At 43.2% G+C, this 24,911-nt stretch overlaps 2 protein-coding genes across 6 annotated transcripts; one reads left to right on the top strand and one right to left on the bottom strand.

Moving 5' to 3' along the window:
• Positions 1 to 1,743: 1,743 nt before the first annotated feature.
• LOC104050490 (C-type lectin domain family 1 member A-like) lies at positions 1,744 to 24,720 on the bottom strand. Of its 5 annotated transcripts, none has more exons than XM_064462722.1 (9): positions 24,490 to 24,579; positions 12,488 to 12,670; positions 10,451 to 10,567; positions 7,977 to 8,136; positions 6,310 to 6,408; positions 5,831 to 5,980; positions 4,049 to 4,200; positions 3,007 to 3,125; positions 1,744 to 2,730 (listed from the first exon to the last, which is right to left on the bottom strand). In XM_064462722.1, the coding sequence occupies exons 4-9, from the start codon at positions 8,065 to 8,067 to the stop codon at positions 2,568 to 2,570; spliced, it is 774 nt and encodes a 257-aa protein (XP_064318792.1). In that variant the 5' UTR covers positions 8,068 to 8,136; positions 10,451 to 10,567; positions 12,488 to 12,670; positions 24,490 to 24,579; the 3' UTR covers positions 1,744 to 2,567. The 5 variants fall into 5 exon arrangements, with proteins under 5 accessions (XP_064318792.1, XP_064318796.1, XP_064318786.1 ...); XM_064462726.1 differs by having other exon boundaries at positions 7,977 to 8,132; XM_064462716.1 differs by lacking the exons at positions 10,451 to 10,567; positions 12,488 to 12,670 and having other exon boundaries at positions 24,490 to 24,720.
• Positions 13,415 to 18,299, top strand: TMEM52B (transmembrane protein 52B). The gene is made up of 5 exons (XM_009513784.2): positions 13,415 to 13,876; positions 14,517 to 14,560; positions 15,215 to 15,253; positions 15,851 to 16,017; positions 16,471 to 18,299. Exons 1-5 carry the CDS (start codon positions 13,829 to 13,831, stop codon positions 16,719 to 16,721), a joined length of 549 nt encoding a protein of 182 aa, XP_009512079.1. The 5' UTR covers positions 13,415 to 13,828; the 3' UTR covers positions 16,722 to 18,299.
• Positions 24,721 to 24,911: the final 191 nt, after the last annotated feature.

The following is a 24,911-nucleotide window of genomic DNA, read 5'->3' as shown; positions in this document are numbered from 1 at the left end:
CTAAGTGGAAAGACTGTTTCTCTAACTCATTGCTTACTGAGAATATTTCTTTTACTCAGCAGCACAGAACAGACTCCTATGGGCCAACTAGTTTAATGGACCCTAGGCAATCTGAAAAAGATTTCTGAAGAGGATTTTTATAAGGGAGTTAAGAAGAATTGCATGAAGGATTTACAGAGTGATTTAGAAGATGATCTGATATGTATATGTGGCTATGGGAAAGAGTAAGATGCATAATTTTATGCAGAAGAAGTGCATGAAATTTCTTAGTTCTGAATTGCATTAAAGTTTGGAACATTTTAACCCCATATAAGAAAAGATATATCATCTGTTAAAATAATTATTGTATTGTGACTTAAGTGATCATCATACGTATAAGGCTAAGTTTTTCTCTCCTGGTTTAAGCCAAAGGAGAAGAACTGATTTAAGCTATATATCAAGGAAATTCAGGGTTAGGTATTACTCAAACAAACACAGTAATAGGTTGTACACTGCACATCTCAGGGCAGTTACTAGATGACACGTGCTCTTCTATTCTGTGCAGCTTGGCTCATCATGTAGCTGTTATAATTATGAGTCATTGAGGCATGAAGACATGGTATAAAATGAAAAAATCCAGACAGCAATAAGGACCAGGAACTTACCCTTTTTTTATAAGTTCCTGAGCTTGTGAATATTTAGCAGCCAGGCACAGGGACCAGTGCTTTATGTGTCGGACAGGGGAACAAGACAGGCTAATGGATTGTCCTCCCAAATGCAGTACAGAGCAGCAGACTTTTATTCAGCATTTCCTTCCTTCGTTTTATGCAGCATTTCACCCCCAGCAGTAGTCCATAATACCAGTGCTTTTCACATGCAACACTTTTCCATCAGCCAGGCCCCTGCAATCAACCATTGCTCCCCTCACTTGTCCGTTGACCCCATGCCCATCACACCAGTTCCCTCACATCAGTTTTGCTCACTGCTTCAGCTCTTCACCAGCTCCTCCTCACACCAGCCCCCGCAGTGAGGCCTCTCCTGCTTCCTCATGGTGTGATCTTTAAGACTGTCTTGTATTATCAAGGGTTATAAGATGGGGCCTCCCACCATGCCCTGCATGTGTTAGAACAGCAGCCCTGTACAGGTTACCCCTCCCATCATGCCCAATGTACCTGCATCCCCTGTAGACCAGGCAATGCTGGGATCCCAGGTAGTATCTCCACAGCTGCTGAGGCCTTGTGCTTAGACTTAGAAAATGCAGCAATTCCAGACTATGAGACAGCTGTGTGGCAAGAAACACTCTGTTGTTCCTGCTCCTCTAAATTACTTCTTCATATACATAATTAAGATAATTGCCATATTGCTAAACACTCATTTAGCGAGGGGTACAGCTCACTTGTTGGGTGTTGCTACTGCAGACTTCTGATGCATAGCTTTAAGTCTGAAATATAATTAGAAGCTTGCCTAAATACCTCCACTTTCTCCAATTTACAGTCCATTTTCATTGAACAGCTCAAATTTGTACAAAATACACACAGGAACAAAAGTCCTAACGATAAACTTGGGTGTTCCTGAGAGATTTCAAAGATCTCTATTGTTTGCTAGTCCCATAGAAGAAAGATGCCCGCTCTGATGCAGTCTTCTCCTTGAATAGCCTCCTAAACAGCAGCGAAGGAGGCTTTGCATCATCAAAGGCCCTGTATTTGATGGTTGTTGAGTCTACTGTGCACAGTGACTTACTAAAAAGACACACTACAGGAAAGGTCAGAGGCAGCAATATTTATTCCATTTGTGGAATTCTGCAACAGAATGGAAAATGAATTTGAGAAATCAAAGAACTGGATCAGATGTGACATGGATAATTATGAAGACAGATGTCTCAGAGGAATGCACCATCCTTCCTAACACCCAATGCAGCAGAACAACCCACTAGCAGCTGGACTGGCATTCTGCATTCCTGGGTGTTAAATTTTGCTGACTTTCCTCAATAAAGATGTGTTCTGTATTTGTTTTCTGGTTTTTGAGCCCATAGGGCATACAATCCCATTTGAAAGCTTTTCTCTTTAACCAGGAGAGCTATAGATATTTTTATTTGTCTTTTAATGCAGGCTCTGATTCTGTTGTGCTTTCTAGTTATCAGTGGGTGGGGAGTGAAATTAAATCAAATGTTTGGAAATTTGTCGTAAATTGGGAGCTCACATCTGTGAATACCCAATGGATGGATTTTGACAACATGATGCGTTGCTCTTACATCATTGATGTAATTCTGGGAGTCAGGTATGAATCTTTAAAATAGAGTTCTGGAATCATATACTTAATTTCTTTTAGAAAGGAATTTATGAGAAGTGGATAGTCATGATTACACAAGAATGCAAGGACTGAAAGAGGAAAGAGGGCATGAAGTTTTTGAAGAAAAAGCCCAAGGAGCCTGACTGATATGCATCACCAGAGGGCAAATTAAGTTTAGATTATCCCTGATGTTACATTAACCTGGGCTTAGACTTGTTTTCCCTATCACAAACCCTGGGACAGAACTGGCCCCCATAACGGCGTATCCCACGTTGGAGGTCTCTGCAGAGCACTGCATATTAGTGCCTGTCCAAGTAGCTCACTTGCTCAGCCACTGAAGGATCTACCACTTTCTCACAAATGTAAAATTTGTACTCGCCACACCGTGCAGTGTCTATATTTGCACCCTGAAGCCACACACAATCTAGGAAAGAAATTGAGCTGGCTCGTTGGATCTGAAACCTGTGAAAAAACAACAGATATTCATCATCCCATGGAAAAATTCACAGGCTGGTACAAAAATTCCCAACTGCTGCTACCTATTTGACCCATAACAGTATACACGCTCTCTGATGGAACCTTGCCTAGGTTGATAAGTGAGTGAGTGATGGGTAACCTGTCTACTGGCAAGCAGTTCGGAGGGACAGGTGATTACTGGGTGGCAGTTAAAGGTTGCTGCTTCTGGCTCATAACAAATACTCCTGGATGTGGTCTGCTCCTACCTATGCAATGACTTACAGATCAGGGGAGAAAGCTGATCCATCCTCCCACAGCCAGGGCCTCTCAGTTCCGTTGCGAGACAGCCCAATCCAGAAAGAGTAAGAACTGTAAGACTGTGCTGATCGCATTGCGAAGTCCTGTATGGAAATAAATGTAAAGCCTGTGAGTCACATCCCTGCTTCAGTCATAGCAGCCTATGATCTGGAAAAGAGAGGCAAATGAAAGTGAACTGCTCACACCTGTGTGTAACAGACTGTTTTGCAAGTCAATCTGCGCAGTGTCTCCTACTCCTGGCAGTCAGCGCTGATTTGAAGATAAGCAAAATTAACCTGCTGAGAGCTTTCAGCAGCTCTCAGCTAAAAGAACAGTTGAGATAACTGAAGCCTGCATGTTAGCTGGGTAATGGGTGTAGGATATTGATGTCCCTCCAACAGCCTGGATGCATAAGTCAGGCACTAAAAGGCATTTGCATCATAGGACACAGGAAATCAAAAATACAGGCAATAAAACCTCAGAGTTCAAGACATAATCCCATTGCCATTAAGGGTCTGGGTAGAAATTCCTTTACAGCCAAGAGGTCTTCTGGCTATGCTTTATCTGCTGCTTCATCTACAACTTAGGAGTCAGAAAAAGGATCCTCTTCTGCTCATGCGGGAGAAGAGGCCTGGGAGCAGGCCAGGACCGTGAGTTTTCTAATTGTGGACAGCAAGAAGCTGAAAGCCAGGCTTCTGATGTTTGCCAAATAGTTTGCTCCAGCAAGACAACAAAAGAGTTGCCAATAAGTACTAGCTAATTTTATTTGCCCTGAGGTAGAATGAGGATCTACATGTTAACCCCAGCTGGTGTGTTGCAGTTAATTCCCTTGACGTCAGTAGAGATGCACCAGGGAGGGTGCAGACACAGTACAGGTAGAGGGGCTCCAAAGGGACATGGAGAGTTTTTGCCTCTTGTTCCAGCACATGCATGCCATAGGATACTGCACCAGTGGAAGGATGGTGTGGCTGTTCAGGCAACAGTAAAATGCAGAGTGTATAATTGGAGCAAATAAAACCGTCTTTACCAGCTCTTCCTTACTCTCTATCTTAAGAAGTCTGGACTCCAGAGCAGAGCACTGAGCCTTGCTTTCTTCCCAAGTTTTCCATTGCTTTGAAAAGTGGTAGCAGCTCTCCCCATACTGTAGCCAGTTCTCAGGACAAGGAATACATTTATGTCCTTGAAAACAAAAGAGCACTCAATCAGTTTTGTTAGTGATGGCAGTCTCTAGTGGTCTAGGGGATCCCTGCAGGATCTCTAGAGCACTGCACGGCCTTCTATCACAGAGAGGCAAAAATTCCTTCCTCTTTCTGCAGCTAAATTCATGTCTTCATTGGAGACTTAAACCAGTTGCCAGAAAACCAGAAAAACATTTCTAAATAAAAATCAGAAAAAAAAAAAAAGAATTTTTTAATGTGACCAGCAAACCTGAAGGGTGCTAGTAAAATGCAAATAGAAGAAATTTTGGAAGGCTGAGCCATGTCCACAAAGACATGGATCCAGGTGGACATAAAAGGAAAACTAGACTTTCAATCGTATGGGTACATCTCTATTCATGTGGACTTTAACTTCTTGTTAACAACATCAGGGCCAGCTCTTCCCTGCTATGTGCTTTACAATGCAATTTATACTTAAACTTCTCTAGTAGCATTTCATACTTTCTGGGGATTCAGTGCACAGGCATCAGAGAGTGATGGCCAGTCAAAGTGAACGTTAATGAGCCCACTGCTCTTAAAGAAATACCTTTCTGACAGCTGCACTTCGACTCTTTCTGCCACATTATTTGGTTAGCTGCCTCTTGGGACCTGGAGTAATACTAAAGCCAGAAAGAACTCAAAATGTTGGATTTTTCTTTCACTCTTGCACCATTTGGGCAACACCATTTCTGGCTGGAAACTGAAATAATTGCAAACAGCAAAAAGACCTGCCAGGCAAAATATTTTTGAGATCTCTGGGAACCGGGTCCCAACTACAAAGTGAATCATGTTTGTTGCTCTGCAGTTCACAGAATCATTTTATATTGTAACAAACCAGTGCCAGCTGGGAATGCCAGCACTTGATGCTGGATGGCAATAGGTAGCACAGCACAGGGCACTTGACTTTTATAAGTAGCTTCTGGTTTGTGCTAAATTCAAATGCAGATATTTACTTAGATAATAACCTTGCCACTCTCTCACAAGATTTTAATTTATTATGATTCTCTTCCCTCTGCTATATGATAGTTTAGCATACTCAGCTCACCCATCATTAAAGTTTCACACCATTATTTTGCACAAGAAAAAAATATCCTCAGCATATGGTCCATAAAATCTTAAAGCCAGTGATTACACTTCTATTTGGTAGAAAGCAGCAATATTTACACTTCTGCATCGACTACCGCATAACAGAATGAAGCTGTCTTGAGGAGCCAAAGCATTCCAGACAATTAAACCCAGTAGGAATTTTCCATCAACATTTTTTTACTATAATTCACTGAAACTGACTATGAAGGAAGGAATGGCAGCATCAATGAATTTACCTATTAGAAACTCTTTTTATTTTTTTAAATCATCATGGTATTTTCTAATTAAAATGTTTGTTTTAGGGTATAAATCAGCTCCATTACAAAAATTCAATAAATGCACTTTAGAAAGACTGATACTTAAAAAGTTATCAAAATGGAAATGCAGTTGAAATTTGGTTTTAAATTAAAAAATTCATGACAATTTTAGAGATTTCAGATTTTTTATTCCAATATGATTGATTAAAAAAAAATCAATCTGTAGCTACCATAATGTGAAGGAACCACCATCTTCCCACAGCTATGTACCTTTGAATGTGGCAAGTTGCTTTACAGTCTCTGTCAGGTTCAGATTCTGAGCCTGGAGGAGCTCCAGCTGCTGGTTGAGGCTTTCCATAATTGCCTTTTGCAGGGTGAAGTTTTCATCCCTTTCACATACAAGGTGGCAGACCAGGATGACTTGTATCACAGTGAAACGAGAATGAAATTGTTCCATTACCATTAAAGCTAAACTGCTCAATGCAACCTGGATAAACTTACCAAAGACACACATACCTCCCCATGACTGAATATACTTGACCTACGTACAGTCTGTGCACACCTATGAGCAAGACATAATACATCCCAGTTGCAAAGACTGGGAGACCTCCTGAGAGGGTAAACTCTTCCAGCAAGGGACACTTTCTTGCGTCTTTAATCCCGAAGGCTAATCGTTTTCCTTAACTAATTTCTTAGACTTTTAGTTGTTCATACTGAACCCTGAGCACCCCTCCTGTGACCATACTTACACCTGGCAGCCAAGACTCCCACAGCTGCCACTGAACTTAGGCAGAAGACCAGAAGTGCCACTGTAGCCAGTCGCCAACAGGAAGATGGACAGGGGGAATCTGGGATAAACAAAAAGAAGGAAAGCAGCAAGAACAGGAACCTCTCATCTTTGTATCTGCAGCTCCTACATTGCACAAGACAACATGACTAGTAGTCTGCTCAGTGAATTGCTGAGTTTCAGACCAGTATGTCATATTACATTATGAAAATTTTCTCATCATTTGGCCATGGCCAGTCCTCCTTAGGAGTTGGGGGCTGGGAAGTGAGCAAGCCATGGAGGCTAGCTTAGCCAGGAGCATTTAAGAGAACATGAATTGGACAAATAAAACTGAACCTCACAGAATTTCACATGTGGGGAAAGAACACCAAGGAAGTATTTGTGCTTACAACATGGATGAAATTTTCATATGCAGCCAGGTATTGGGGTATTTTTACTCTTGAGTGCCTAACAAGCCAAATCAGGAATGAATTCACCTTTTTAGAAAATAGCCTCAGAAACAGCCAACAACAAAAGACAGACCCCTGCAAAAAAACCTGAAATTAGGGCATACAGATGTGAACAAGATCACATAGCTGCAGTTCCACAGAAACAGTTTCATACCTGGAAATTCACACACCCATTCTTGCAATGCAGGCAAATGTGAATTTGCAGAGTCCCAAAACACAGAGGAAAGGATTTCTTTCACTTTACGACTTTTGTGTTCTTTTATTGGACTCCAGTACAAAATCTCAGTGGGAATACTAATAATATGTTGAAGTCACCAACAGAAATAACTGGCATACCAACCTGTGGTATTTCTGCCTTTTATTCCCTGTGTTTCCTAACCCTTCAACCAAACGGTTGAGAAGAACCCTACTAGATTACTGGGAGTTCAGCTTCAGCCTCCCAGTATAAAACTCAATGACTCGTCCAAAAGTGAGGAGATAATGACTGGGTAACCAATAAGGGGAAATTTCCTTCAGAAAGAGCTCTTTAATTTACTAGATTATTATCAAATTTATCAAATTCATCTCCAGACATTTACTCAGGCTGGAACATAACATCCATTTGCTTTGCTACTACCTTTCATACAGAGCGGTTCTAAAGTACTAATGCATAGCATAAAGAATATAGATTTGGGATCAGTCACATTCCTGCCTTCCTCTATGAACCTATGTAATATAATTTTTATTATTTTTAAGTATAAAAAGTATTTGTCCATCTATTCCTTCCCTTGAGAGAAAACATTTTCGCAAGCATTTACTTCATTCAGTTACTTAGATTTAAATGAGTAAAGCTGAAAGACTTTAGCAAGGTCCCTTAGGCAGATTACTTTGCTAACTTCCAGGAGCTGACACTTAAAGACTAACTGGAACGTGTTTATTTTTACTTAACTGCACCCCACAATCTTAATTATATATTTTGTCTCAAATCTAAATAGTTTTTCCACATTCTCCAACCTTCCACTTTTTTTAAGCTCCTGGTCTTTTTCTGTCACTCCAATTTCTTAGAAGATCGGAGTCCAAAGGGTTCCCAGAAGCTGAGATGCAATATGCAGGTGACATCCTCCTGTGAGTGTCACATAAAAAATGTTCTCCAAGGTGAGAGCTTGCCTTGGAGAGAAGTGTCCCCCAACACCACCAGTACCTTTTGCTCTGGCAGTCTGGAGCTTCTGGTCCTGGGATTTTTCCAGTGTCATGAACCTCAGGTCTGCGTATGTCACTTCTTCACTTGCCATTTCTGGCAAGGTTACAGGAGAATTCAAAGGTTTGGTTGCTCTCACAGGGATACAGGGATAAGGTTCTGGCTGGGATCAAACAAATAGTCACTGTCATTGGGAGCTAACAGAGTGATTCATGCAAAAGTCAGAAGGGTTTTTTTGGCTCATACTAATGGATTTCATGACACAGTGATGGTGGGGGTTGTTTATGTGCAGCAGAGTCCTAGAATAGTATGCAATGCTCTTGTGCATACAACAATACGGTGGGGCATGGAAATCTCACAGTTCTCAGTTCCTGGAACAGAAGCATGGAGTTAACCAATTTGGGGGTACATTCTTTCTTTAGAAAGAAAAAGAAGGAAGGGGACAGGTGAGGAGGAAATTACATTAATTCAGGGTTAAATCTAAACGATTCCTTGAAGTTTTTCATCACTGAGGGGGGGGGTTGTTTCCTGGCTTTATTACATAGTGATTAATATTCAGTAAATTCATTCAGAAGTGGCACAGGAGGACTGGAGGAAAATGAAACATACTGATCCCCTTTGCTTATTGCTTGTAAGCACATCATGCTTGTCCTGATGGAGTAGCACATAGACTTGTCACAGCCATTGCCCATTCCTACGACACAACGAAATGAATCCAGGTCTGCCAGCCAGCATTCCAACTATGTCTGTAGTGTAAAAGGGAATGAGCAGAAGAAATCTGCTGAACTAATGGGGAGTCTGGGTAGAAATTTCATGTACGATGGTACATGAAATGTACCATCAGAGAGTATGGAAGCAGTCCAGGTCAAGTCACTGGTGATAGTCTGACTTCTGCCTTTTAGCAGTTGTTTTTAAGAAAGCACAGCAGCATGCCATTGCACTAGGGCTGCCACTGCATCCAAGAAGGGGTCACCTGTCAGCTTGAGTGCCTGTACCATGCTCTCTCAAACTTCGAGCACCGGGAATAAAATGGAGAAACTTAACTGGTCCTGCGTTTCCTGGTATTTCTAGGTCTGCTGATGAAATTACAGGAATGAGACCTGAACTTTCAGTTTTATTTCATATGGCTCTGCTGCATGCAGCCCAAGAACTGCTGGTTTCATCAGCTGTTAGCTCAGGAACAAAGATGAGCACGAGGTAGTACAGAATACTAACCCCCAGCACTGCATCTCACCAGGGGCTTTCCCAGCCTCTGCCAACCCAGGCTGCTGGAGATCAAAGCTCCCTGGGTATAGGGCAGAAGGCATTCCCAGACTTTTATCTTACAGTGGAAAAATTGAGCGCAGTGTCTTAGGCTCCAGCACCTGGGCAGACACGTATAGACCAATACATGTTAATTTAACAGGAGTGCCTTACCCTGTCTCCAGTGAGCTGCTGCTTTTGAACCCTACGCCACATTTTCTGTCAAAAGGAGGTAACAACCCTTATCTCCTCAGTGGAAAAAGCATGAAATGTAAGAGGGAACTGTTCTGTTTCTTTATGCACAGTTTATTCAGCAATGATCTTGTTTTGTTTTACAAGCAACGGAGCCCTTTTGCATTACCATCATACACTGTAAAATACATTAAAGCTTTGATAATACCTTACTACATCTGCAAAAGTATTAGGAGTCCTTGTGAGCCCCACATGTGTTCCCATATTTTATATTTCTAAATGTCCATGGGGAAGTATTGGGTATGACTAATCAAGTTGGCTCTAGCGGAATATTCCTTTGAAGAGTAACAGAGAACCAGCAGCCATTTCTCAACAACTTCTAAGAGCACTACAAGAGCATTTTTTTCAGGTCTTTAAGAAGCTTTACTCCCAGGTAAGACCATGCTACTTAGGAAATAAAAGCTAGAACAGGCTTGAGATCCTTCCCTTGACACAACCAAAACAGGGAAGCAGAGAGGACAGAAAATACTTCTGTCCACACCACAGTCTGCTTTCTCTGGCATCCAAGGAAGGGTATCTTCAAATCACATAGCTTACTCTGGAATGGACCCTTAGATTTTAAACAATGGCAAAGAACAATGGAAAGTCAATGATGGGATATCTCTTTCTTTTAGCAGCCTGTAAAAGTCTGATCACATTTTTAAAACCTTTTGAAAGGTGGGAAGGGGGAAATATGACAGAGAAAAGTCACTTAAATCTAAAAAAAAAAAAAAAAAACCACAAATAAAAATAATATATTGATATAATTGAGGCAAAATACCAGGGTAATGTGGAGAAATTTAGACCACTGTTGGATGATAGGCTGGCAGGGCCATAGGTGCATTACTGAAAGCACAGTATTAATGGCAATGCAGTAGAAATAGAAAAAGATTGATCAATCAATTTCAGCCAGATGACTTATTATGTACTTTTGAAGGGGTCACTGTTTCAAGTCACGCTGATGCTTTTCCTTTAGAGAAATTTTTTATCACTTTATCTCATACCTCTCCAGTTTGATCCTTCTAGAATTTGAAATTCTCATGAGACTGAATTTCAGTTGTAAGCTGTACATACAAGAAAGGTTTTTCTACAGCTCTGCTGGGTCTTTTCTTCTAAAACGCCTATAATAGACAAAACAATTTAAGGAGAAATAGAGAAAAAGAATATTGGGCAATTCCCATGTAATTACAAAGCCAATAGGCCAGGTGTCTGTTTCTTATTTGTCCACCAGGACTCAGAAACCTTCTTCAATTAGCAGACTAGTTTAGACAGCAGATGACAGATGGATGGATGGATGGAAGGAAAGAGAAGAAAGAGAGAAGAAGGAGAGGAGAGGAGAGAAGAAGGAGAGGAGAGGAGAGGAGAGGAGAGGAGAGGAGAGGAGAGGAGAGGAGAGGAGAGGAGAGGAGAGGAGAGGAGAGGAGAGGAGAGGAGAGGAGAGGAGAGGAGAGGAGAGGAGAGGAGAGGAGAGGAGAGGAGAGGGGAGGGGAGGGGAGGGGAGGGGAGGGGAGGGGAGGGGAGGGGAGGGGAGGAGAGGGGAGGGGAGGAGAGGGGAGGGGAAGGGAAGGGAAGGAAGGGAAGGGAAGGGAAGGGAAGGGAAGGGAAGGGAAGGGAAGGGAAGGGAAGGGAAGGGAAGGGAAGGGAAGGGAAGGAAGGGAAGGGAAGGGAAGGGAAGGGAAGGGAAGGGAAGGGAAGGGAAGGGAAGGGAAGGGAAGGGAAGGGAAGGGAAGGGAAGGGAAGGGAAGGGAAGGGAAGGGAAGGAAGGAGGGAGGAAGGGAGGGGGAGGGAAGGGAGGGGAAGGGAGGGAGGGAAGGAAGGGAAGGGAAGGGAAGGGAAGGGAAGGGAAGGAAGGGAAGGGAAGGGAAGGGAAGGGAGGGAAGGGAAGGGAGAAGGGAAGGGAAGGGAAGGGAAGGGAAGGAAGGAAGGGAAGGGAAGGGAAGGGAAGGGAAGAAGGGAAGGGAAGGGAAGGGAAGGATGGGAAGGGAAGGGAAGGGAAGGAAGGGAAGGGAAGGGAAGGGAAGGGAAGGGAAGGAAGGGAAGGGAAGGGAAGGGAAGGGAGGGAAGGGAAGGAAGGGAAGGGAAGGAAGGGAAGGGAAGGGAAGGGAAGGGATGGAAGGGAAGGGAAGGAAGGGAAGGGAAGGGAAGGAAGGGAAGGGAAGGGAAGGAAGGGAAGGGAAGGGAAGGGAAGGGAAGGGAGGGAAGGGAAGGGAAGGGAAGGGAAGGGAAGGAAGGGAAGGGAAGGGAAGGAAGGGAGGAAGGGAAGGGAAGGGAAGGGAAGGGAAGGAAGGGAAGGGAAGGGAAGGGAAGGGAAGGGAAGGAAGGGAAGGAAGGAGGAAGGAAGGAAAGGAAGGAAGGAAAGGAAAGGAAAGGAAAGGAAAGGAAAGGAAAGGAAAGGAAAGGAAAGAAAGGAAAGGAAAGGAAAGGAAAGAAAGGAAAGGAAAGGAAAGGAAAGGAAAGAAAGGAAGGAAGGAAAGGAAAGGAAAGGAAAGGAAAGGAAAGGAAAGGAAAGGAAAGGAAAGAAAGGAAAGGAAAGGAAAGGAAAGGAAGGAAAGGAAAGGAAAGGAAAGGAAAGGAAAGGAAAGGAAAGGAAAGGAAAGAAAGGGAAAGGAAAGGAAAGAAAGGAAAGGAAAGGAAAGGAAAGGAAAGGAAAGGAAAGGAAAGAAAGGAAAGGAAAGAAAGGAAAGGAAAGGAAAGGAAAGGAAAGGAAAGGAAGGAAAGGAAGGAAAGGAAAGGAAAGGAAAGGAAAGGAAAGGAAAGGAAAGGAAAGGAAAGGAAAGGAAAGGAAAGGAAAGGAAAGGAAAGGAAAGAAAGGAAAGGAAATAGGAAAGGAAAGGAAAGGAAAGGAAAGGAAAGGAAAGAAAGGAAAAGGAAAGGAAAGGAAAGGAAAGGAAAAGAAGGAAAGGAAGGAAAGGAAAGGAAAGGAAAGGAAAGAAAGGAAAGAAAGGAAAGAAGGAAGGAAAGAAAAGAAGTGCATGCTAAGACATGTTTATACTGCACCACTACTTTTATAATTAGAGAATGGTAAATGGTTTTTAGCGTACCTTGGGAGAATACATTATGCTCATGAATCCATTGGTTCTGCTCTGCAACTCTAATATGCATCACCAGTGCTAATGATTCACCAGTTTAATGTGAATGCTTCGCGATTGCAACATGGGGCAACAAGTTTCTCTAGCTGCTATCCTGCCCTTAACAAATATTTAGGCACCAGTCCCAGGTGGTTCCTAAAACACAAATAGTAACACATTACTGCAGAGCATTTTTTTCTCTCTCAGCTTTTCAAAAGAGAAAGAGAAGGTAAACATAATTATATGCATGTAATAACATTCTGAATAGCCACAAGCAGTAACAGAAATTTAAAGTAGTTCTACAAGAGAGAGAAAATTAATGGGTCGTTGAATGGAACCTACTAATTTAACCAACTGCAGGACAAATAGTATCCAGGATAGGGGAATCAACATGTATTCCCTGCGATTCAAAGTCTTTGGGGTACTTGGCTGACCATGCAGGAAGTTCAGGAGTGGGCCCCGTGACTGAGCAGACTGTCAGTTGCGGGACTGATGTAGTAGGAGACTACCAGGTAAGACAGATGGTGGCAGAGCCTTAAAACAGGAGATATAAGACATATGTATGTATATATACATGTTACATTGATATACATACACATATAACTATATATATACACATAATGCTGTATATAATTATTATATTGCAAATGCTTTCACTTCAGCAGAAACATCTCACTTGTAACATACACTCTGGATGTTGATCATATGGCTAAAGTCATTAGATTGGATCCACAGAGGTAGGACAATGTGAGTGGAGGGACAGAAAGGGTACTGGAGGAGGGAGAGGAATCTGAAATCCATTTAAAGAGGTCAATAACGTGACCTTCAACCCACTCCCCTCAGGGTAGGGGCGGGGAGAGGAATAATTGGGAATGAACAAACTCAGAGACCCTTTCTGCTCACAGAAGGGAAGGGTCAGGTCTACAGAGATCTTATGATGCCCTTCACTAAACTAGTTCCACATCTAACGTAAGAACTCGTAGCCACCGCTTTTCTCCTGATCTGACTGGAAGGCTTCAGAGATCCCTTCAAAAAAGGGAGAGAAGCAGGCCAAGAGAATAACAAACGGAGACAGGCAGAAACAAACAGGAGTTGCCAGTGACAAGGAGGGAAAGAGAGAAAGCAAAAACCTGAAAAGCAGAGAAGGATAAACCCAGAGGAGGGCAGAAGGAGGCAGAGCAGGAAGAAGGGATTGGATTCAACACACAAGAAACCTGCCCCTTCTCCTGGTCAGTGGACTGGTGAGGATGAACTGAAACAAGAAGACATCAAGCAGCTTGAAACATCAAGAGGCCACAGAACCACCCTACGGGCATGCACAGCCCAGTCATGATCTACTTTGTTTTAGGGTGTTTCTTATGGGTAAGTCAAACCACAGATTCCTTTTTATGGGGTCTCTGCTCAGTTGTTGAGTTGCCTTGAAAAGATGGAGAGGTATTAGCAATGGACAGTCACAAGAATTTCCCTGATATTAGGAAGAACTAGTGTATAAAGGGCAGACACACAGAAGAGAGGAATATTTGCTGCTATTCCAGGGATAGTAAGACAGAGGTCAGGGTACCCAGGGCAAAGGAATGAGATGGGTAGGAGTGCTGGAGGCACAGAGCAGAATTTAAGTCAGTGTGGGTATAATATGAAGCAGGACATTTAAAGGGTCTTAATACTGGAGCATGGAGAAGGATCTATATCTGTAGCATGACATAACTTGTGGTGGGGAAAGGCGAACGTGGTGAAGGGTAAAGGTAAGTCAAGGTCTGTGCTGGGAACAATGCTAAGCTGGATTTAGTGACTATGGGAAGTTAAGATATAAGAAATGCAGTTGGTATCATAATACTTCAAATCTACAGCAGAATATACAATGGAAACAACGGAAGATAGGTAACAGTAAATCCTTACCATAAGAGACTCAGACTGGTAACAGTCCAGGTGACAGAGATAAAAGTTGCATATGACAAAGACTTAATTCACTCTAACTGTGTCTTGTTTGGTTTTCTCCTTCTAGTTCCCCCAAGTGAGAGGTGAGGAAGGCTGTCTCAACACTGAACTGTGAGTATTTGTTGATCTTGCACTCTTTTAAGAAGACAGTGAAGGACAAAGGCAGTAATGGACATCAGTGTTATGACATGATGGCTGACATTTTCCAGAAAAGCTTATTTTAATTGCAACTATCGAAAACGCACATAAAATTTCCATTGCTTCGAATGTGAAATATATTACTATCTGTTCCACATACTGATCATGTGGTACTGTTCCTGCTATCTATCTGGATAACTGTAATGATTAAGAGCTTTCTGGTGTAATCTTGATTGACCAAGATTATGAATTTGGAATTGACCTTTCCCTGAAAAATTGGTTTGAAATATACTGCTTTGGTGAATATTAGTCATGGTGATGTCATTTGCAAGAATAACAGAAATTAAAACAAAATATGAATGCAGATCCCTAAGGTTTGCAAACCGAATTGGGCAGGCACAAATACCAGGGAAACAATAGAGAAAGCCAAACAGAAGAGAAACTCAGCTAACAGGGAGATTGGTGAGGTCAGACAACTGTGTCCTCCACAAAGCACAGTGAGTTTCTCATCATTTAGAAGCTAGACGGTAAGTGAGGAGTGAGAGGGGAGCTGGAAGAAGATACAGTAGGGATCTTCCAATTTATTTGGTATTCTGTGGCTAACTATTTCTTGTACCCTCTTCTCAGCTGTTCAGGTACAGAGTGGGACCGTTTGTGGTATATCTGGTAAGACAGCATGTTTAAATATCTGCATCTCTGGACAATTTCAGTAGCAAAGACTGGGATTAAATGTGACATTATGAGGACACTTCTGGAACACCTAGTCCAGTTTTTGCCCCCCAGTGCAAAAGACATGGTGACAAACCGGAGCAAATCCACTGGAGAGCAAATAAAATGGTCAGGGGTCCAGAGGACATGATGTATGAGGAGGGGCTGAAAGGACCAGGTTTGTTAAGCCTGGAGGGGGCAGCCTAACTGCAGTTTTCCACTACCTAAGGTGGATCTAGAGAGAATATAGAGCCAGCATCTTCTCAGAGGTGCCCAGCAGAAGGACCTGAGGTGACTGGCCAAGCTTCATCCAGGGAAATTCTGATTAGACAAAAGGAAAAAATGCTTCCCCCAAGAGTGGTGCAGCACTGGAATGAGTGCCTGGCAGGGACATGCAATCTCCATCCCTGGAGACTGTCCAAACTCTCCTGGACAAGGGCCCAAATGACCATGTCTAGCTTGGAGGTTAGCTCTACTTCAAGCGGGGAGAGTCCTTAAAAGGTCACCTGCAAACAAAGTCTTTCTGTCCTGATTCTGTGTCCTCTCCCTTTCCAGGCTGGTGGTGGCAATTGGTGGGCTGCTGCTCCTGTGTGGCCTGGTTTCTGTCTGTGTGAGATGCTGTTTTCACTGCCATCAGACAGGGGAGGAATCAGGTCCTCAGCCCTATGAGGTCACCGTCATTGCTTTTGATCATGACAGCACCCTCCAGAGCACCATTACCTGTGAGTTGGCTTCGACAGAGACTGGGAACCTCAGCACATCCCGCAATGAGGGGCTGAACCGTAAAAAGCCCAGACTGTGGCACCCTAAGGCTGGCAGAAGGATGTTTGTGGCAGGAGGTGGGGAAGGCGGCATCTGTACATAGTAGAAATTAAGGTGCTCACCAGGCTTCATGTAGCAAATGCAGCCAGATGGTGAGTCAGCTGTGAGATGTGTTTGGGTAGAATTAGGGCAGCTCCAGGCCTCGGTGGCATTTGAAGGAGGAGTAATTGTGGGATGTTGTTGATGGGGCTTCACCTCCCCCACCCTTTTTAGGAAAGGATGAAGGGGCAGGAAAAGGAAAACATTCAGACTATGGGAAGAAAGAAGCCTGTGTGCTGCAGACATACTTGTCCTTCGCTAATCGTATGGTGCTTTCAGGATGAGGCAAATGGCTTTTTTCTCCTCTGTTTCAGCTCTCCATTCCGTGTTTGGGCCTGCTGCCAGGAGGATATTAGCAGTGGCACACTCCCATAATGCTGCGCAGGGAACGCCACCCCTCTCCGCATCAGACACTCCTCCAGTCTATGAAGAAGCTCTGCATATGAGCAGATTCACAGTTGCCAAGGCGGGACAGAAAGTGCCAGACCTGGATCCAGTGCCAGAGGAAAAACTGCAGGCATCTGCCGAGGGCAAGGATGCCCAGCCAGCCCTCCCAGGACACTAGTGCTTGTTTTTAATGAATGGCAAATAATACATAATAGTTACGTGCAGAGACTAATTCTTCTGGGCAGGGTTAGGAATATTAGATTAAATTCTTTAGTCTAATGAGAAAGGGGGAAAAGAGACTAAACTTCCAAATATTTTCAGATCCAGTATATTTTGATGGCTCCTTTTGACACCTCCTTGAGATAATTTGCCATTGGCATTCTCCATGTCCATTTATTACATACACACATCAGCAGTATCACAGTTTGCCCAAATAAGCAGGCTGCAGGATCTAGGTGCTGAGCTACTTTGCAGGCTGGTGACCTGCAGGGAGATTGCAGATGCAGGTGCTGTCTCATTCTGCTTCCCTCCAGCCTAAGTTTACCAGGTAAGGCAGAAAGGTTTTTATAACAGGGAAAACAAAGACATGTGAGAAGCTCTTAATACCAAATAATAAAACCAAACTTCTGGAAAGTGCCAACCATTTATAGTAAATTGAAAAAAAAAAAAAAAGGACCCATTTAGGAACACAATCTGCGTGTAAACAAAAGACGGAATACATTGGTAGTATGTGCAGTGTAGTCCCCTAAATGCCCCACAGGATACATAGAATGAACAGAATACAGTCTGGTTCTGGATATGATATATATCAATTCTGAAATAGTGGTCACAAGCTCTTATATTTGAATTAAAAAAATATGTGTGCAAAACCAGATCAAACAAGGGGAGGAGCAGGAACACTACCTCTGAAATAAAGCTCAATCATATTTTAGTTACATTCACATTGTATCATTCATTAATTATTCTTACTGTTGCTGTCAAAAGCAGATCAAACTAAATAAGACCATTTAAAACATATAAGCCGTTTCTCAGACGGAAATAATTTGTGAGTGTTTCCTGATCAGTACAAATATGTTGAATCATCCAGAGATATTGATCAAATTGTTTGGATGAACATAGGTATGGACCATCTGCAAAATGTTTTCTTGGACTAGGTACTCATGAGAAGGTGGCTGTTGAATTACATCAGTATTGTCTCTACTCCACATTCAACAACTGAAAACATGAAAGCAGAAGGATATCAAATATCAAATTATAAGTAGCCATGAATCAATCACATGTATATTAATGTTAATGTTGATATGAATTCACAGGTCACAGCTATCACATCGTTCTGAAGTGCCTGCATAGCCCTTCCTACTGCAGTACCCAAATTCTCACAGTGCCTGATATGCTGATCTTCACAATGCTCCTGTGAAATACATAAGAATATGGTTATTTTGTAGATAAGGAAAAGAAGGACTAGGTCCCCAAAAGTGTTTAGGAACCTAACTGCTGTTGAGATTACAGCCACGGAGAATTTTAGAGGTTGATAAGATAGCTTCAAGGCTAGCATAAAACAGAACTGAACAACCAAAACACCTTTGATGATGTCCCGGTCCTTGCTTAGTCACAGGAATTTTGCATCCAAGGGAATTTAATAAGGGCCTTGACTTCCTAGGTCACAAACTTGTTCCTGAATTGCCTAGTCATTACCTAATTGTACCACTAATGTGTGATAAACTGGAATGGAATAAATAAATTACGTATAAGGCTATGTCTCTTCTGCTATACAGCACATTTGAAATAATAACTGTTCATGGAACATCTACTAGAGTGAACTATTTCATCAGCCACTCTCTGAAGTCCAGTTCAAGCCTGACTCCTCCACCAAAGTGCAGAATATTTCCTGGAAGGCCCTTGTTTACTCCACAGTAAAAAGCTGAGGCAGAGATATTCGGATCTGCTGAACATGCGTCAAGCACTATCAATCCCAGAAACTTCCTGCAAGCCTTCACAATCATTTCCGGAGGGAACATACCATTCCTCCGCGGCCTCCACCCCTTTCCTCCGCCCAGAGCCTCGATCTGTGAGGACACTTAACACGAGATGGCAGCCGTGCTCCACAGGGCAGCAGTCCTGCCTAGCAAAACAGGCACGTGCGATTTTTAATAATTCGTAATAATAATTACACTATAATTTTTGTGTAAGATGTGCAGTAAAAAGGAAAGTTTTAAAATTCTTAGTTTTCCCCTCCTCTGCATTAAATCACCTCAGCTATCCACTTTCTCTCTTTCAAGGGGAAAAGTTACAGCTGGGTTTTACCTGCTGATTTCAGTGTATTTCCTTTGACCAGAGCCAGTATTATCTAAAACTCCTGTCCCTTCCCCACTGCTTACACCCTTCTTTGCTTGTCTCACTCGCAGTTGTTAGGTGCTAGAGCAGGTACCCTCAAGTTTTTTTACTGGCAAGACATCCAATGTATTTCAATGTCACTTGCTCAAGGATTGTTTCCTACTAACTTGACTTCAGATTACCAATTTCAGAGAAAATATTTATAACTCTTGCAAGGCAGCAGCCTCTCAGAGCCCATAAGACATGACAAAACACCAGATTAAAACAAACAAACAGAAAACAGCAGCAGATCTACACTCTATCTAACCATACAAGGTTGTATATGAAAGCAAAGACCAGGTGCCAGTAATGGGAAACACTTCACTCTTGCCCTCAGATCTGTTATGATTCATTCTGTCCTCATAAAAAATCCAAAAATGAGGACATAGTCAATAAAGATCACATGTACTTTGTGACAAGGCAGGACCATGCCCCATGAAAACATAGCCAGTTTACTTATTTACAGAGATAAACTGCTACTTGGTACTGCAATTTTCTGTTATTCAGGTGGGTTTTTTACTCCATTAACAGTGGTTTCATCTCCCTGTTGAATCTGGACTTTGAATATACTTTGTGTGTTGTATTATATTGGCCAATAAGCACTTTGAAATCTTTTATGCTTTCAGACTGAAAATTAAGTACAAATTTTAAGTATTATTAAGCATAAAGAATTAATACTTTCATGCAACATTTAAACAAATATTCAAGTAGCAACTGTTTCCCCACGCTTAAGAGCAATAGGGACATGAACTGCTCACAAGTACAGAATAACACACATTGGAAAATAAATAAAAGGTTTCTGTTAATCATCAAATCATTTTAGGGTTTGTTCAGCTGCTGAGTACAGCCACTGGTGTCAAGTTGGCTGCACTGGAGTACCCATTTTCTGCAGAGCATTTCAATATCCTACACAACAAGGGAAAGTACCACCAAAAGCAATTCTCTTCAGTTATGAATAATTAAGAATCTGCATCCAAAGATCCCCATGCACTTTACAGATTTTAACTATGTTGTCAAGGTGCCTACACATCAGACAAGCCTTAGTATTGATTTGCAGACGAGGAAAATTATGCACAAAGTTCTGAAGGTAACTATATCATAACCAAGTCACTGACCTTTGGTTCAGCTTTGGCTCACTTGTTCACTCAACCCTTGACCAAACACTGAGAAAAGGGTGGGACGTGAGCAAGCATAGGACAAGGGACGTCGAAGGAGAAAGAGCCACCAGTCTCCACTGGCTACATTTAGCCTGCACATGGAGTAATTTGGCTGGAAGTACATGAAGGGAACAACAGTACACTGACACCAGGTGCTGCAAAGGAGTTGTCCACGCCACCTTAGGTTCCCTTAGAACATGTGGTACTTGAGAAGGACCGGTCTTCAGAAACGCCCCACCGGCCCCACTGTTGTGTTGCTCCTTTGGTTTCACCGGACTGTAAGTAACAACGATAGCCATCCCCACAGGCCACTCCATTGGCTGGAACAAAGGGATCTGACTTGTGTTATTCAGATCTGGAGTTTTGTCCCTTGCTACTGCTTTTCACCAAGCAACAAGGTGTTTTCCTTAATCTCCCCATAACATCATTTGCATGCATTTAAGCAACCTGAGACAAGGGTGGGCCATGCAAAAAATCTGGGAGGAATGAGCAGCTTTTTTGTAAAAAATAAGAAGCTGTAGAAAATAGAGCAGTGAGATAGCAGTTCAGCACCGACAATACAGAGCCATTTCCTAGAGGAAAGGAAAACATATACACAATTAACCATTGTTTCCTGTGAGTGACTAACCCTGTGCCTTCACCCAGGGCCAATGTACCCGTACTGGCTCTGAGGCTGCTATGGCTCCAGTGTCACATGAAACTGGTGACCAGTTACGAGTGGTGCAGGAGACACACCAGCAAGGACTGAAAAACTATCCCTGTGCCATGGATGGACATCACACAGAGCAGAATCACAAGTGATTTCTCGTATGCCCGTCTGTGGTTTAATCACCATTCAGACTGCATGGTGGAAGTCTTCTGACAAGAGAGGCTTTGATATGCTGAAAGCACACTAAAATTAAAAAAAAAAAAAAAAGGAAAAGAAGTCAGGCTATGGAGGTACAAACAGGATAAGTACCCAAGGGCAAGTACTAATGGAAGAAATACCCAAGGGAATCCAGAGTTATAGGTAGATGATCAGTAGCTCCAGGGGTTCCCAAGAGACATCCACCTAGATGACGTCTCTAAGAAGCACAGGGCAGGTAATGGATATTTTCACCCTTAATTCACAGAGTTTTAGCCAGTTGTGTAGATACGCCTAAGCTAGCTTCACTTCACAGTAGTGCACTGCAGAGCTCCTAGCAGTGCTCCTGGAGCACTGCATGGTTCAGCACAGGCTGCAAACCCTGCCCCCAGATTCTGTGTAAATATTTTTATCTCCTGCTTCTATGACTACAGCATTGGCAACACTTGGGGAATCCCTTTTAAAGTGAATCTCTGCCTACATGAGCTGAGACACAGCAAGACACTACGAGTATTTTGTTTTGCCACTCTGTGGACCACTATGTGCTGGCAGTCCAAGGTAGGAAAGCTAGCCAACGCCATTTCCAGTTCCTCCCTCTAGCACACAGACCCAGAATGTGGGGTTTGTCACATGCCCATGGGCTGACATTTTAATAAGAACTCTAAGTCAGATGATTAGCTGTTTGTCGCTGCTTCTGCATGTATCATCTTCCTGCCTGCTGTTGTGCCAGTGACATTATTGTTATTATTGAGCTGGAGGAGAGAGCTGGGAATTCAGTGCCTGATGGGGAGGAAATGGGGAAGTGGGAGGAGCAAGGCTTGTGGCTACACATCCAGGGCTACATCATCAGGATGGGAAGAGTTCAGTAAGGAGATTTGTGATCCTCATGTGGGATTTAATGGAGGAGAAGTCACCCTGCAATGCTCTCACAGGCCACCTCTTTGTATCAGACCAGGGAAGAACCCTGAAACTCCTCTCTGATTTGTCAACAGAAATTCAAACTAGATGTTAGCTCAGCTGTATTGTGTATAGTCCTGGAGATGGAAAAGAGCAATTTACAGGACAAGAGGTGTTTGACATCAGTCTGTTAAAATTGCCAAAATGAGTTAGTGTCCTGGGTGAAAATTTTTTCTCTCTTTTGTCCTTGGGGAAGAGGCATCTACATCAATACAGACTTTCAATACACTTTAGCAACTGCTATGCTGCAGGCAGTTAGGAAGCAAGAAGGCCAAACACAGGCATTATAGAAAGGTTCAATACCACGAAACCAGAATTTTCCCCAGGTATAAATCCTGGGATTCCTTCAGCCTAGGCTAGTCACTATGGCACTGCACAAAAATAGTTCCCTCCTTCTGACTCACCCTTCTGAGATCCTCTGATGCTACGTGCAACCATAGAGAAAAGCTCACACGTCCTAGGACAGACAGAAACAAGTTGATGATGCTTCCTGTATGAACCTTATGCATGTGAACTAGTGAAGGCCAGGACACACCGGTCTATGCCATTCCCACTGTGGGCTGCTCTATCCTTAAGAGATTTGGGCATGCAACTGTTGGAGCTGACCATCAAGCTGTGCAGGAGGTCACACTACACCATACTGAGTAGTAAAAACTTAGGCACTAAGCACCTGCCAGCGTTCTTGGTGGCACACTTCAGCCATCCAAAAGTAGATGTCATGATTCAGGTGAGAAAAATCCCACCTCAGATGGCAATTTACTGCCATTGACCACAAAGGCGGTTTAAAGAGACAGGCCCAGCTGTACATGACTACATTTTAAGTATACGTGAGATTTCTATCCCATGCCTGTTTACACACCTGTGCCAGGCAAGATTTTCTGGGAGCAGCCTCCATCTGAGCAGATCTGCAACTAAGTAAATGTATTTCCTCCATATTTTTCCTATTCACGTTCAAGATGAGAGATCACAGCACACCAGGGCTTGGAGAGGGAGCATTACCAAAAAGCCTCTGAGTTCAAGAAGTGTGCTATTGAGTGCAAAGGTGAATGGTGGTCAGTATATGAAACAGGTCTCTGTGAGGCAGAGGACAGAAGCTAACATCCCAGATCTGCTGTGGGGTTTTGTAATAGGCCCTCCCTGCCCCTGGTGCCAGCATGAGTCCCACTCTGCAGGTAACTCAAGTGCGCATATGAGTTTATAGCGATAAAGCCACCAGTACTATGAGTTTCTTGGGGCAGCCTAAAGGATTTATACGAGTACTTCTAGAAAAAAGCTTGGGCTTTATGTTCCCCTGATCCTGGTTTTATCATTAAGGAGCACCCAGCTTGCTCTTCAATTTCTTCAGGATTCAAGCTGACTCTCTGCTAAAGTCTGAATGTTTTCCATTCTAGCCGCACTGTAGAAACAGACTGCCAGCAAAACAGCAACGATGTTTTTTCCTTCCATTGCTCATTCTGAGTCAACACACTGGCACAGGGTTGAATCAGACATAAGAAGCCTGGGACCTCTCATCTCTGCAACTGGTGTGGCCATGGAGATTCACCTTATACATCCAAGGCAGTCTGCTGTCCCACTCAGCCTCTATTAGTGTTACCTTAAACATATATATATGCTTCTTGGGTGAAATGGAATAGCGCAGGAGTTACTAGTAAGTAGGGAAGGATCACAGTTAGGAGTGGAAACTAACACCTGAGAATTTTAAAAAGGTCGTAAATAATGCTTGGGCCAGATAGGAGGATATTAGCAATGAATGCCTCCTTAACAAGAACCTCCTTAAAGGATACAACTCAGTGGAGCTTCAAGGACTGACAGTGGAAACAGCCTGCTACAAAGGTTGTGAAGATAAGGGAAGGCCACAGATCAGCCACCAGTGAGTGATAACAGGGAACATCTCAGCCCAGAAGGCACCAAAGCAGAGTAATTCCGCCAGGGGGAGATTGCGACCACCGACTCAACCGAGGGACGAAAGGACTACCTCCCTACTCCCCTTGAGCATGCACAGTGAATTAAAATCACACTGCAGCTTTAAATTTTAGCGAAGAAGAATACAGACCAATGGAAGAAGAGGATGCTCAGTCAGGTCAATGATTATGTATTAGATAGGCGTGGTGTGTTAACTTTCATGTATAAATGTCAAAAACGAACTTCAGGGGGTATGCATGCTAGGATTTATCCCCTGTGCATCTGGCACCATAATAAGGAATGCCTGCTTCTTAATACTACATTGGTGTTAAGGAGTTTTATTCCCGATTTCATTGACACTAGTACAACTAAAACTGCTACACAAATAAAAGATCATCCTTGGGAAAGTTCTGCTCCTCTGGATGAGGTATGCAAAGAAAGAATTAGTTGATGCACTCCCATCATTGTCCCCAGGGTAGCAGCACTTAATTGTTGTGCTGATTTGAGCAGGCTGATCCATCCATTAATACCTTCTCTTTTGCTGGGCAGCAAGTAATTGTAAGCCCAACTACTCCTAGAAAAATACCAAAGATATTCCAAGTATGTATCAGCTGAGTAACTGGGCTAAAATTGGCTGGCTATTTTGGCTTGTTTGCAGACAGTTCCCTTTAACTGTCTGCCGTTTGTAATGTGCATCTGGTCTGGCACATTACCTGACATGCTTTCTGTCCCTTGTTGTTCAGCTGAGATGTTATAAACAGGAATAATCCAGACCCAACGACGAGAAGGACAGTCACGAAAAGTAGCATTGTTTTGGTCTCACATCTCGCAGCCACTTCAAGAACAGGTCAGCCTCATTAGCCGCGTTTCAGAGAAGCAGAGGCATTCGAGCCTCGCACACGGTACACCGCGCCTTGGACCCCCGCCAAGCCCCGCTCCCACGCGCGGAGCGCCGCCCCACGCCGCTGCGCCGGTCGGGAGAGAGGGAGGAGCAGCGCGGCCGTCCCCGCAGTCCTGAGTGGCTTATGTGCCTGCTTATGTTGTATTTATAACCCCTGAGTCACGCTGCGGGGGTTGCGGCGTTCCGCAATCGTTTATTTTGCTGCCTTTAAAAGAAACCTGGTTATTTATAAAT

Source organism: Phalacrocorax carbo, chromosome 1, assembly GCF_963921805.1.
Source record: "Phalacrocorax carbo chromosome 1, bPhaCar2.1, whole genome shotgun sequence".
Lineage (NCBI taxonomy): Eukaryota > Metazoa > Chordata > Aves > Suliformes > Phalacrocoracidae > Phalacrocorax > Phalacrocorax carbo.
The sequence above is the reverse complement of the archived record's forward strand: the minus strand, read 5'-3'. Positions and strand labels throughout refer to the sequence as shown.

What these genes read in the sequence shown, in the direction of transcription:
- TMEM52B (XM_009513784.2), top strand. Translation starts at nt 13,829, where the DNA reads ATGCACAGCCCAGTCATGATCTACTTTGTTTTAGGGTGTTTCTTATGG. An exon ending in TTTTAGGGTGTTTCTTATGG is followed by an intron (nt 13,877 to 14,516) that starts GTAAGTCAAACC and finishes TTCTCCTTCTAG; the next exon opens with TTCCCCCAAGTGAGAGGTGA. An exon ending in CCTCCAGAGCACCATTACCT is followed by an intron (nt 16,018 to 16,470) that starts GTGAGTTGGCTT and finishes CCTCTGTTTCAG; the next exon opens with CTCTCCATTCCGTGTTTGGG.
- LOC104050490 (XM_064462716.1), bottom strand. Translation starts at nt 24,585, where the DNA reads ATGCTACTTTTCGTGACTGTCCTTCTCGTCGTTGGGTCTGGATTATTC. An exon ending in AGGGACAGAAAGCATGTCAG is followed by an intron (nt 8,137 to 24,489) that starts GTAATGTGCCAG and finishes GTTTGATCCCAG; the next exon opens with CCAGAACCTTATCCCTGTAT. An exon ending in GCAACTTGCCACATTCAAAG is followed by an intron (nt 4,201 to 5,830) that starts GTACATAGCTGT and finishes TTTGTTTTCAAG; the next exon opens with GACATAAATGTATTCCTTGT.